Consider the following 14,318-nt stretch of genomic DNA (forward strand, 5'->3'; position numbering starts at 1 on the left):
ACATACATTATTACACACACACACACACAGAGAGAGAGAGAGAGAGAGAGAGAGAGAGAGAGAAACGCATGCAAATAAAAATTAAAATAAATTTGCCTGAATGAACTTATGCAAAGAACTGATTTCTTGTTTGAACCATGAAAATAAGGTTTATCATTCCCAGCTAGGAGCAGAAGATTCTAGAAGGCTATGATGTTATCATAAGAGGCTCATGATGACTACAGAGTCACTAACCATTGTCTATCTGCTGAGTAGCCAACTATTCTTCATATGCTTGAACATAGATGTCTCCTGCATAAAACTATAAATTAAAATGAAAACTATTGATAGCATTCTATTGTGTTTTGAGTTTGATATTTGCCATGGAAGATTCTGGAAGTCCTAATTCCATTATTGGAGACTGAGTTGAAGAACTCTCTGGGGTGTGAACTGGGTCTTGATCTAATTGTTCTCTCTCATCCGCTTTCAGAAGACTGGTTTTTAGCTCTTCAACTTGCTGCCCCATGTTGATGTGGTGGGAAGCGAGATGGTGCCCAGCCCTGCAGATTAGGAGCCCTCTGAGGGGAGAGACCCAGTCTAGTTACCTGTCAGTCTCTAGAAGCCAGCACAAAGGTAAGAACGAAAACCAAATTGTGCCTATTATAGAAAGCAATAATCCGAAGAAAAGATGAGTTGAGGCCTCTAAAAGAGTACAGAACAGCAAAGCCAGTAAGCCTGTTAAGCTACTTATGCCCAGAAGGATAAGCAATCCATTCCTTGGAAACATGTATGCTAAACGCATTTCTGGCAATCATTTTACTTTCTTGTTCCCCTTGGTTTTTAATAAACGAGTTTTTTGAAATGCCAACTAAGCTCCCATGCAGCAACAGAAAATAGTCAAGATGTAACCTCATACTCACAATTGACCTGCAATCTAAAGGGTGGAGAATCAGTGTAAAGACAGGAGAAGGATTAATAGTAAAGGACCTGATGGGAAGGTGACCTTCAGAGACCAGTGTGTGGATGGCTAACTATGCTTTCGCACTCGAAGAGCATCTCTCCAGAACAAACTTCACTCCAAACTCAAGGCTTTAACAAAAGAGTTCATTGGCTCACACCCGAAGTTTGTACTAAGCAGGTTGGACATCCTTCCTCTCCAGCTCCAGCTTGCCTCCCAACTACAGAAAGCATGGGGTGGGGGCTGTTCTTTAAAGCATCCCTTGGGGACTAAAGGAATCAAGATTATTCCTTACCCTGGACAAATTCCAGCTAAAAAAAAATACCAGAGTAGGGCCTCTCAATGAGCTGACTTGGAACTCAGTGTCACAGCAGAGGGTAGAACACTAGCTGAGAATGTCAGATGCCCCTTCTGAATCAAGTATTTCTGTCATTGACTTTCTCTGTGACTTGGCTGGTGCCCCATTCCCAAACTGGCAGATTGAATATGTTCCTGGGCCACAAGCAACAGGAATGCAAACGAGAGAGGAGAGGAAGAGAACCTAGTAAGAAACTTTCAGTTTCAACATACAAGTGATCATCGAGTCATTTCAAAAGGATAATGCTTAATTTCATGGTTTCTACCCCTTTCACTTAGAACCACATGTGTGGAGTCACAAAAATCCCCTCAGGGTTACTATAAGTCTTGATCCATCTGAGTGACTTTGGGCAGGTCCTTTCCCCTTCCTGGGCCTTGGCTGTCATGTGCTATGATGCTCACAATGATTTAATGACTGACTTTTTGGTTCACATAGTGAAGTATAAATAGACTCTACCAAAGCCAGGGGGGCACAGACAGGGACAGACGATGCCAATGCACCACTCTTCTGAAACCTGATCACCTTCATCAAGGTCAAAGGTGAGCCCAGAAGCCATAACTTAAGTCTTCTATTCCTCTACTAGTCTGACACCTTGATGCTTTTGTCACTTTTGCTGTTCATGTGTCTTAAAAGGAGGAGATTAAATTTCTTGTTTCTAAAGGGGAGGACATTCTAGTGGACATTTTGGTGTTCAAATTTCCAGAGAAGATGTTTTCAACACATGGAAATACCATGAAGCAGACTAAAGAATTTCATGGTATTTAAGGAGAAAACAGAAAGTGAAAAAATTACAGAAAGTGGGTTTGTTTCCCACCCCCAGGCCCTTCTGTCAACCCACTGTCCCAAGAGCCTCTGAGGATGACAGGCAGGACAGAGACAAAATCAGTCCCAGCCAAGTGTCTCTCAAGTCTTCCAAGATCCCCTAAGCTCCATCAGTCTCCAGAGATCATGCTCTATCTTTCTAAGCAAGAGCAGTGTAACTAAGGGTGTAACATCTCATCTAGTGGCAAACTGACTGTGGTCAAGAGGTGTAGTTTTCCTATTTTTCACCCCATGCAGAGTTATAACATGCTGGGACTATAATTTCAAGCAAAATAAACTAGCTGTCCTTTATGGTTTGTAGCCAGGGTTGCCACAACACTGGAAAAATCGAGAAACAGGGATACAAAAAGAAGAGTGGGTTTCTGCTGTGGATCTCACTGACTGTAGCCAAGACAAAATAACTGCAAAGATGCAACAGAGTGTATTTCTCAAAGAAAGTCGATGGGCTACAGTGAAACGATAACTCTCCAGTGTTATGAAACATAACTAGAGGGACCAGTGAGATGACTCAGCAGGTAAAGGCACTTGCTACTAAGCCTGATAACCTAAGTTGAATCACTAAGACTCATATGATGGAAGGAGAGAACCAACTACTACATGTCTCTGACATGCACTTGTGCACTGTGGTGTGTGTGTGTGTGTGTGTGTGTGTGTGTGTGTGTGTGTGTGTGTGTGTTGTTCACACGCACACACAATAAATAAATAAAAATATAATAAAAATAATCATACCTAGAGCTCTATAGTCTTTCACTAGTTTCCTATATCTCAAAGGAGATATTATACCCCTAAGCTGATGTCCTAATTGCTTTTGTAATGATCATCTAAGCACCTACAAACGTTAAAAAGATCTCGGAGGGAGGAGTAGGAAAGCTCGGATTGACTCAGCAAAAGGCAACAGGCATGGAGCTATTTCCCACTGGCTTTGACCATAACAACTTTGAGAAGAACAGAGTAAAGGCTGCAAGACGTAACAAAATGGATCACATCCAAAACCATATTGGGGGGCGTCTCGATTTAGAAGCAAGGCCATGCCTGGGGTATGGCAACAGACAGGCAGGGACACAGACAGGGGGACCTGGTGCATACTGGAGTGGACCCGTTTCCCTACCACCCTCATCCCCCAGTTACAAGAGTTTCTAGTACAGTCTCAAAGGGGCTCAAGTTACCAAAGAACAGCCTTTGGGGGGGGGGGTTGTTGCCAGGCAACCAAGCCAGCCCAGTTCCACCCCTGTAACCTTGAAGATGGTAGGAGTTTGACCCGATACAGTGTAAAGAATCATGTGGAATCCTGTAACATCTACTTTCTCGTCCTCTATCTTCCTTCCTGCCCTGTCCTCCCCCTGCTGCCTCCCACAGCCCCAGCCCAGCCTGCATGCTGTGGGCCAGTGTGACTTATCACTATTCAGCCCTTTAGTGGCAGCCAAGTTGTCCCAGTAGGGAGGCTACAAGCTGCTGGCCTGTCAGCTGTCATTCACTCTGGCCATGTTTCCAAACCTCTCTCCTTCCCACATTTCTCTTTCCCACCATGGTTGGAGGAAATAGCTACCAGAAGAATACGAGGGAAGTCCAGCTAGACAGGCAGTGTGTAGGGTAAAATGCTAACCGGAGGTGCTGGCCCTCAGCAAGATGGTCAATAAAGGTGTAGGAATGCTAGGAGGAAAGGATGCTAGAAAGAACAAGCAAAAATAGACTAGAGGTGACAAGGTTTGCTTGTTTGTTTCTGATCATAATCTAATATCCAGCCTGCTGGATGCCTTGTTGAAGCTTATGTCTCAGAAACAAGGGGATGCCAGATGGTACTCTAGTTATGGTCTGCATCTCCCTTTGCATTTGGCACTTACCCTCAGCCTATTGTTGAGAGGACCCACCACTACTGAAAAATGCACCCTGGGAATCTCAGGAAGAGTCCAGGGCAGGAAAATAGAAAAGCAGATCTTCTTAAAGACTCACAGAAGGTGGTGTTAGCAGCAGTCCTCAGAGTACCTCAGACTCAAACAACATGTACGTTCTCAAAGACAAGTGACCACACTAAAGACAAGTGACCTCACTAAAGATAAGAGACAGACACACTCCCAGCTCGGGCAAACTTCTGCGAAGCCAGATCAATGGCTATTTATCTTAAGAATCATTCCTTTACTTTAACAATACGTCAATGGCATAAAACTGTCCCTAACCCGATAGATCACTGGAAAGGGTTAGGCCCCCCAGGTGACTTGGTGAAGCCATCCCAACACCCCAGCCCATGGGAAGGGCTGGCTGACTCAGCACACAAAAAGTGAGTTGGAAAAGCAGACTTTCCTCCCTGGCCTCAATTTACCCTGCTGAACTCAGTAGGTGGCTCTCTGCAGGCTGGACAGAGATTTGGAAAAGTATTCTCCAAGCTGTCTTATCAAATTTCTCCTAAACTAATCCTGGTAATCAGTGGGACCCCGGGGGAAGAAAAACAATGACCTTCTTACCCTCTTTGTTAACTGAGAAGGAGCCAGAGCCAGAGCCTCAGCTTTCCTGATCCCCTGCCTCACAGGCTTCTGGTACCATGTCCACATTCCATCTGGTAGTCATCTCTGTCCTCCACCTTCCTTTGCTCCCTGGATTCAGTTTATTTTTCTCTAGCAGTGACCTCTGCGTCCACCTCAAAGGTCAGAGACCTTTATGAAGGAAGAGGGATGCCAGGGCCCCTGACTCCTGTCATTTTTGTAAGTGGTGGAGTCTGCAATGAAGGAGGACTGACCTACATAATTCTCTCCCAAAGCCTCACTCAAAAGTCAGAAAGTAACCATCTTCTGCCTCCATCTGAAACTTTCTGGCCACACTGCTTCCCCTTGTCCCTCTCTCTCTGTCCTAACCTCCCCTAGATGCCAACAGGCCGGATTACCTGGAGTGTCTCCGCTATCATCATTTCTAAGACACACACACACACACACACACACACACACACACACACACACACACACACACACACACACACACACACACCTTGCTTTGAGAGAAGTCCCACATTCTAAGGGAATGCTCCTTTTCTTCACAGAGGAGATCCTCCCTATTCAAAATGCTGATATCTAAAGTAGCAAAGAGCCAGGGCTTCCACCCGCCTATAGTCTCAAAGGTTCCTAATGTTCGGTGAGGAAACTCCCCGGGACTTGACGTCCTCGGGCATGGCTGGCTCTTAAGGCGAGCACACTTTTAAGAAAACCGATGACAGTTTCTTTAAATGGTTCTCTCCAGCAAAGCTAGGCAACGGGACCTTAGCGGCTGGGGATCAGCGAAACCCGGGGCAGTCTCCCCTCCCCCTGCCGGCCACTCCCGGCGCGGCAAAGCGGACCATGAGGGGAGAAGCGGGCAGGAAGGGTGCTCAGAAGCTGCTGGGCGCGGGAAGGCCGTTCACACTCCAGCACGAAGTCGCACGGGTCTGGCTGCAGAGGCCCTGACACCCGGGAGGCAGGCAGGCAGCTCTGCACACTTTGCGAAGTGGCCAGAGACGCCTGCGCGGCCCCTGGGTTCCCGACGCCACCGGGACGCTTTGGTCCATACCGCCCGGGACCCTGCGGATCCCCTCCCTCTCCAAGCGTTGCAGAGGCGGCGGCAGCCCCCAGGCCGCAACCCTGCGGGTAGAGGGCCACTCCGGACGGCGCGAGCGGATCCCGGGAAGTTTGGACGGCGGGAGGGCGTCCGGGAGGCCGTGTCCCTCGATCTCGGAGGGGTTGCCACGGGGCGGACCCAGTGGACATCCCTAGAGGCGGGGGGGGGGGAGAGGGTCGCGGGTCGCGGGCGCCTCGCGCCATTTACCTAGCAATTCTTCGTCGTCCTCCGGGCCGAGCAGGCGACAGGGAAGACGGCGGCGGAGACGCATGGTGCGCCGGTACAGGTTGTCGGTGCGGCGCCCCAGGGCCAGCAGGTGCTCCTCGAGGTCCTCGAGCAGAGCCAGCGAGTGGCCGCAGAGGTCGGCGAGCTGGCGGAGCAGGGTGAGCGAAGCCAGGTGGCTCACGTCGCTGAGCTCGGCCAGTGGCTGCGGTGGGTTGCGCGGGCACAGACGCTTGGGCTCCACCGTGCGCCGGTAGAACGGCATCTCGGGCGCTGGTGAGGGGACCTACGCGGCCCGCTAGCCTTGTGGCGCCGCTGGCCTCCGAGAGGTGGCCGCAGTCCGAGTGGAGCTGGGCGCTAGGCGCGGGCCGGTGAACGCGGCGGGTGGCTGGGCGGGCAGGAGGCTTCACAGCCTGCAGCGCCGGCTCCCCGCGGGCTGCACACTCGCAGGAGCCACCAGTCCCTCTGACTCGGCTCCACTGGGCTCCTCCTCCTCCCTGCCTTTCTCCTCCTCCCTCGCTCTGCTACTTCGGGACTCCCACCCCGCCCTCCCGCGCTCTTTTTTTTTTTTTTTTTTCTTTTGCGGTCAGAAATTCGCAGATTAACGCTTGATCTGGGAGAAAGGAAAAAGGGAAGTAGGAGTAGAAAGAAGGAGCTGAGAGTTAAAGAAGGAAGGTCTGAGTGAATGTGTGTTGAGGAGAATGTGATGTTCCACGCGCGGAATGTGCCCGCGTCCTCCTGCGGAGTTTCAGGCCCAGTACTGATGGTTAAAGTTGTTTTCTGCCTTTTTTTTTTTACTTAAACTTTCCTTTTTGTAAAACTAAAACTGCAAATGCACCGACATCCACGCCAGCGAGTCACAGCAGAGACACGCAGAACAGTCTGACTCCATGCATCTGGTTTTCCTTGTAATGTGTACTCTGAGCCTCGCACCAACCCACACGGGGCTATGAGTACAGCCAGCTAGCGACCAAAACCTCGGAAATACAAAGGAGAGAACTAAGTACCTTATTTGACTGTTCAGGAGGGAAGTGTCTCTGAGGAGTAGCGCTGTCTCTCTCTGCTTGTAAAGGCATGAAGGAATACTAATACTAATATTACTACTACTAATAATAATAGTAATAATAAGAATAAGAATAATGAACATTTTGTGGAATAATCTATTCTACTGGGATTGAGGGACACTGCTTGTATTTTATGCTAAAAGTGAACTCAGAGCCGTTTCCTTTGGGTGGAGGGCCTGGCAGCTGGGATGGATTTCATCCTTGGCCACAATGAGCTCCTGAAGAATCCCAGAAGAGGGGTTTCAGGAGCCAAGATGTGCTTTCAGTGCAGACAACCCCGATTTCTCTCAACTGTAGAAGGTAAAGGGTACTCAGAAAACTAGAGTGCCTTCAGTGTATTGTATGGCTGTGTGCACTTGGGAAGTTTTCACTCAGAACTTCTCACACTGATCTTGCTTCTGATTCTCCTCTAATCTACTTTGATTTCAGGTGTACTTTCTTTTCTATTTTTCTCACTTTCCACCCTTCAATCGCTCTGTTAAGTATAAACCTTAGAACTTATTAGCAAAACATTTGTGGCAAAATACTTGCTTCTGCACTAATATGATGTGGACTGTTTCCATTCTTCAGAAAATTAATTGTTTCTTAGACAGTTCAAGAAAGCTCTACAGGTGCTGGAGAGATGGCTCAGTGGTTAAGAGCTCTGGCTGCTCTTCCAGAGGACCTGGTTCAATTCCCAGCACCCACATGGCAGCTCACAACTGTCTGTAACTCCTGTTCCAGGGGATTCAGTGCCCTCTTCTCACCTCTACAGGCACCCGGCACACACATGATGCACAGACATACATTCAGGCAAACAATTATACACATAAAACAAAATAAATTTTAAGAAGAAGTCTCTATAAACGGTATATTGAAGTCATGTTTATGTGTTTAAATGTTTTTGCTATGCATGTGACATGATGGCTATGATCATTGCCTTTATTAAATCTGCAATGCATATATCAAAACATAATACCATGTCCTCTACATATGTAAATAATTATTATTTATCAATTGAAAATAAAAAAAATTCTGCAATCCAGTTGCTCTCACCAATACTTATTTCTTAAATGTAGTTACTAGAAAAGTTGAGCTCTAGTTAGTGTAAGAATCAACAAATGGACAAAAGATAACCCCTTTTTGAACTGTGAAGTCTGGTTGTGGAATAAGAATCCAAAGTTCTTTCCTTGGTGAACTCCAACCTCAGCCACGTGAGTGACTGACAGGAAGTAGGGGACTTGGCTTTACTCAGAAGAGATACTTTTCCCTGACCTATGAGCTGTTCCGACTGATCTCTGCTCCAGAGGAGGAGAAATGAGGTAGGAGCTGATTGAAGGAGACTGTCTGGGCAGAGCTTTGCAGCCTGAGTGCAGCAGGCCTGGGCTGGGCCTGGTTGTTGAGCTGCCTGCACCCTCACCCCCTACTCTGATTCCTGAAGCCAAGTCTTTCAGAGCTCCATAATAAGAAGTTCAGTTTTGGCCCCATGCCCTTCCCCCCCAGCCTAGTCAGTGCTCACTCACTCCAGCCTCTTGAATGAGAGAGTCCTGGCTTTCATCAAGGAAACATCAAGGACTTGCAGTGGAGCCACCTCAGAGCAGAGCCCCTCCTCCCTTCCCAGGACTACAATGCTCTGCCTGCGTGCAGATGGGAGAAGGTCAGGGGTTTTAAGTCTTCACCTTCCTTCTTACCCTGTCTCTTCCTCACAGGAAAGAGGAGACCTCCAGAGAGGGACTGCCATGCAGTTCAAGAAGTGAAACTAGATAGAGACAGCCTCTGGGGAAACAGGGTCCCACTAGTCTGCAGAGGGAAAACTGGGGTCCTAAAAGTGCCACTCTCCATCCAAGCTCACCAGGCAGGAAAGCAACTAAGGTGAAGGGTCTCTCTCCATCACTCTCTAGCACAGCATCTGGAGCAATGTACAGATGGTAATATGATCATCTCTGTTTGTTTATGATAATAGGAATAGTATTTCTTTGTAATACTATCATCTCCCTCCCTCAAGTAGCTCCCTGAAGGCAGGAGCCACATCCGTCTTATTTGCTGCCCTATGTCTGATGCAAAGCCCAGTGACTAGCATGCATTAGGTACTCAGGAAGTGTCTGTTAAACAAATGAAGAAATGAAGCTAGATTATAGGCAGAGCCAGATATGAAAAGCCTTACTAAAGAATTTAACTTGGCCAAAGGGGCAATGGAGGGTCACTGTAGTTTCTGGAACAGAACATTGCCTGACACAGGAAGGAGGCACTTAAGAATTTCATCTAGCATCAGTGTGGAAGCCAAGGCTGCTGCAACCACCTGTGCCCCCATCCCCGGGGCTGAGTCACCAGTAAGCACTCTGTGAATTAAATAGTTGCTTTGGTTATCCTGCAAACCTTGGCACTAACCCATGCAGGAGCCAAAAGAGGCAGGGAGCTGTGGAGGCAGAAGGGGAGGCCCTTAATAACAACAGTACTTCACCACACCTCCAAGTGCTAGGTGCTTCCCACCCACCACAATGCCAGGGCTCCAAGGCCTGTAGCAGTTTTTTGAATAACTGTGCTTGGAGATACAATCTGGGCCTAAATTGGGCCCACCTGTGGAATTGGACATGGCCCTGACTAAAGCAGAGACAGAAAGAGAGGCCAGCGAGGCAAGAGGGAGTTGGGGAAGGGACCACTCACTCTCGTTCCCTTCTACTGTCCATCCTGTTTCCCAGCTTGATGCAAAGAGCCTACAGTTTTAATTTGAACAAAGGAATTTGAAAGAACGAACAACTAATGTAAAATATGCACTTCCTCCTTCAAGCTGGCAGTTTTTACAGCTGCAAAGTAAAAAAGAAACAAAAACGCATCGTCTTTCTTCTTGGACCTGTAGCCCCTCATCGTACAACCTAGCACAGCACAGACCCCAGACCTGTTTCAGAACAAGAAGTGAGAAAGCTTCCTTCATGCTACCACTTCCCAGCGACAAACAAATAGTGACTTAGTGGCTCAGGAGGGATGCCCAGGTTACTCCTTGACAGTCGTTCATAGCCACTCGTTTTATCCATTAGGTTCTGTTTGTTGTTTTATGCTTTTGTGAGGCAGAAGTCAAACCAGCCAACTACGCAGACACTCTACCTCTGAGCTGTATCCTGGGGCTGCTTTATCTAAGTTTTAAGACTGTGCATTCCACTCGCGTGCCCTTGCTATGACTTCAGGAATGATACTTTCATTATGAATGAAACAAGTATGTAGCCAGCAGATCATAAAGTCTGCCTGTCAACCCAAACTCTAACATTCTGTAGTTCCAGGTTCAAAGTGTCTGAACAGAGAGAATTAATAAGAATTGGCAAACGCTAGATAGATGTCTTCCTCATAAAGTCATTTAGTCTTTTTGATATTAATGCTTAGCTCTACAGTACAACACAAGCATGCTTTCCTCTCAGATCCAGTCTAGTGACTCAAAGGAAGTGAGGTGGCAGCTTTTCAATGAGAAAAGTGCCTATAGTTCAGTCAACAATGTAGTCGATGTCCACACTAATGGTGGAAGCACTGAGGGGATCAGGGCTACAAGGCCTGAGAGGGAAAAGCATGTTCCTGCCCTGGAGGCAACAGAGGCTTCTTGAGTCTGGAGGAGTGCAGGCCCAGAGCTGGGCCTCCAGGGGTGGACTGGAAACTTACACGGCCATCAATCATCTCCTAGGGCAATAGTCATGAGAGCCAAAGCCGCCTCAAGGTCCTAAAATAAATTCCTTTCAGCCCAGACTCAATGCTTCACATACACAGGGGAAACCCTTCAAGAATTCCATGAGGAAATAAACCTTTATTTCAAAAATAAACTCTGATGTTACTTGAACTTTGGCCTTGACTCTGAGCCCCAGCTGAAACTGCTAGAAAAGATTTGTGGTATTTTGAAAGAAACAATGGGAGACTTCAGCAAAATGTGAACAGATTTTTTTTCCATCCCTCATACTCATGTCATATGTGGAGCCTCCCTCACTGCCAATCTTCCACTTGTACCTAACCAGCATGGTGCACGCACGCACACACACACACACACACACACACACACACACACACACACTTTGTCAGGATGATACTCTAGGTAGGGTCATTTGAATGTTGCATGCAACAGGTAGTTTTATTTTAAGATGCATACTTTACTCAGGAAAAAAGTCACACTAAGATGTTCTTTCCCTATCCAAGGTATGACTTAACCACCACCCCTCTTCTTCAACTCTGTCTCTCTCCAAAATCCTAAAGCAATGAAGTCCTTAAAGACCCTGAGATGGAGCTGGACAGTGATGGTGCACGCCTTTAATCCCAGCACTCAGGAGGCAGAGGCAGGCGGATCTCTGTGAGTTCGAGGGCAGCCTGGTCTACAGAGTGAGTTCCAGGATAGGCTCCAAAGCTACACAGAGAAACCTTGTCTCAAAAAACCAAACCAAAGAAACAAACAAACAAAAAAGACCCTGAGATGGGTCTTCCTTGTGTTTGATAGTAAGGCTGGATTTGGATAATGACCATGTCCTATTTTACAACATTAAATTGGAGGGTGTCTCACTCCATTTAGGTTGCGATAACAAAATACCATAAACTGGGTGGCTTATAAACAGCAGAGATTTATTTCTCCCAGTTCCAGAGACTAAGAAGCACAAGATGAAGGCGCTGGCAGAGTCAGCATCTGGTGAAGGCCTGTTTTCTGGCCTATCTCCATGTGTCCTTACATGGTGGAAAGAGGCGGCAAGGCAGCTAGCTGGTGGACTTTTTAATCAGGACACTAATTCCACTCATGAAGGTAATATCCTCATGACCTAATCACCCCATCTTAGGGTTTCTATTGCCATGAAGAGATACTATGACCACAGTAACTTTTATAAGAAAAAAATATTTAGTTGGGGGTGGCTTACTTACAGTTTCAGAAGTTCGGTCCATTTTCATCATGGGTGGAGCATGGCAGTGTGAGGGCAGACATGGTGCTGGCTACATCTTGATCAGAAAGCAACAGGAAGTTGACTGAGACACTGGGTAATATCCCAGAGCATAGGAAACCTCAAAGCCTGCCCCTAATATGACACACTTCCTCCAGCAAGGCCATACCTACTCTAATAAAGCCACACCTCCTAATAGTGCCACTCCCTATGAGATTATGGGGGCCAATTACATTCAAACTACCACAACCCTCAAAGGCCTCACCTAATTCCATCTCTTTGGGGATTAGGTTTCAGCACATGATTTGGTGGCACATGGAGGGGGATAGATCAAACATTCAGACTAGGGTAGCTGTCATACAGGACTCAATGAATAAAGAAAAACACTGGACATAAGTAACTAACATCTCTGCTTTATCGAGCGCTCAAGTGTGATTAGATATGTCATCAGCCTTCCCTCTGCTATGGGAGCCACGCAGCACAGCACTGTGGCAACAGTCAAGCACAGGCTTTGAGTGTTCACAGATCAAGTGCCAAGCTCCACTGCTGGGTCCCAGACAAGTTACTTAAACTCTCAGTCCCCCCTGTTTTCTTGCTCATGAGTTGGACAAAACCAACAGTGAATTCATATGGATTAATGTGCATAAGGATGGCTCTACTGACTGTCCACGGGCATCCATTGTGGCTGGTAGGACTGTGTCATGGGTTACGTTTTACCTGTATTTCCTGTAAGTATGGGATGGACTTACAGGATTGCTCTGAGGATTACATGAGATAATGGTCAGAGAGAGCTTAACACTGTGCTCAACACCTGGGAAGTGTCAGCTCCTGTTATCAGTGATGGCAATGCTGAGTCTGCCCCACAGTCTCAAGCCTTTGCCCAAAAGTTTCCATAGTCACAAAGGACTTATTCTAACCAGGAATGATAGAAAGCTGTCTCTTACCAAATCACCTGGTAGTTTGTCAAAGCCTGCCTTGGAGTTAGGTGCCTCAGCTTATTTTTTTTCCCTTGAGATGCACAAACTCCTTTACTTTTCCACTTTCTTCTTATGAGCATATACACTTCCCAGATTCTTTATTAAGCCTTTCCTCACCAATGCAGCAGAACGTGGATTTACCTGGTTAAACTAGATTACAAACTCACAGCAATAACCAGTGCTTCTGGGTGTCTGGGTTACTTCCCTTTTTAACCATCTCTGCTGTGTCCTAAATAAATGAGGCTCTGCTATGGATTATTTTTCAACCTTAGATTGTCACCACAGGCATTCAAATGGACATTTGCTCAGGTTCTTAGGAAGGCCAGTTTCTGGAGTTACCTGGAGAACACTATCCGAACTTCAATAGATGAATTCCATGTTTACACTGAAAATGGCTCTCTCACCATGTAATGAGCATAGTAAAAAAAAATACATTTTAGACATGTATACTAGCTTAGTCAGGATCCCCACTACACCCAAGGCTGCATCTGATAACCAGAACCCAGTGACATCATCACTCCAGACAACAGACATATCATAGACACCATGACACCCACTGGACAGTACATAAGAGCAATGCTCTGCTCTGCACGTCTGGAGAGATGTCACCTTGATGTGCCCTACAGCTGGAGACTCTCCCCATAGGATCCTGACCCTTGACTCAGAGACTTCTGTTAGAGACTGGACCTGATCTTCAGCTAAGACACATCACACAGATGAGCAGCCTTGGGAGATAGGCTTAGGACAATAGTTAGAACTCAGTGTGAACCTAGTGAGATGACTCTCAGCATAATAAAATAGAACTTTCGTTATACTAACTATGTGTATCTACCTTCCTGCTCATGACACACTACTACAACAAACTGCAAAGTCACATATGCCAGACAAGAAAGTATTGTCCACAACCAAAAACAAGCTGAAGCATGTCCTAGTCCAAAAGGACATAGGTCCAGTTTTCTCAGTCACTATCAAAATACATGAACTGAATATTTGCCTTGTGCATGATATTGATTTGGATAAGGAAACCACAGCATGGAAAGTTTAAGAAAATGCCCAGAGACTGGAGAGATGGCTTAGTGCTTAAGAGCACTTCCTGTTCTTTCAGAGGACCCAGGTTCAATTCCCAGAACCTACATGGTAGCTCACAACTATCTATAACTTCAGTTCCAGGGTATCTAATGCCCCCTTCTGACCTTCATGGGCACCAGACACAAATGAAGTATACATGCATACATACAGAAAGACACATACACATAAAATATGATAATGATTATGATAAAAATAAAAACATAAACATGTCTATAAATCACTAGCAAAACTAGCTGGGCAGTGGTGGCACACACTTTTAATCCCAGCACTTGGGAGACAGAGGCAGGCAGACAAGAGCAAGTTCCAGGACAGGCAGCATTACACAGAGAAATCCTGTGCCAAAACAAACAAACAAAAACAATAGCAAAATTAGTCCTGGAAAACTAATTTTGTTTT

At 46.5% G+C, this 14,318-nt stretch overlaps 1 protein-coding gene across 6 annotated transcripts in view; it reads right to left on the minus strand.

Moving 5' to 3' along the window:
* Positions 1 to 6,390, minus strand: part of Nhsl2 (NHS like 2) — a 271,866-nt gene extending 265,476 nt beyond the window's left edge. For 4 of the 6 annotated variants that reach the window (XM_027431754.2, XM_035450277.1, XM_035450278.1 and 1 more), the window contains exon 1: positions 5,904 to 6,388. In XM_027431754.2, coding sequence (XP_027287555.1) covers positions 5,904 to 6,183 — 280 coding nt within the window. In that variant the 5' untranslated portion in view covers positions 6,184 to 6,388. Of the gene's footprint in view, positions 1 to 5,903 lie in introns of all 6 variants that reach the window. The other 2 variants (XR_003488140.2, XM_027431753.2) reach the window with 1 other exon arrangement.
* Positions 6,391 to 14,318: the final 7,928 nt, after the last annotated feature.

This window comes from Cricetulus griseus, chromosome X, assembly GCF_003668045.3.
Source record: "Cricetulus griseus strain 17A/GY chromosome X, alternate assembly CriGri-PICRH-1.0, whole genome shotgun sequence".
NCBI lineage: Eukaryota > Metazoa > Chordata > Mammalia > Rodentia > Cricetidae > Cricetulus > Cricetulus griseus.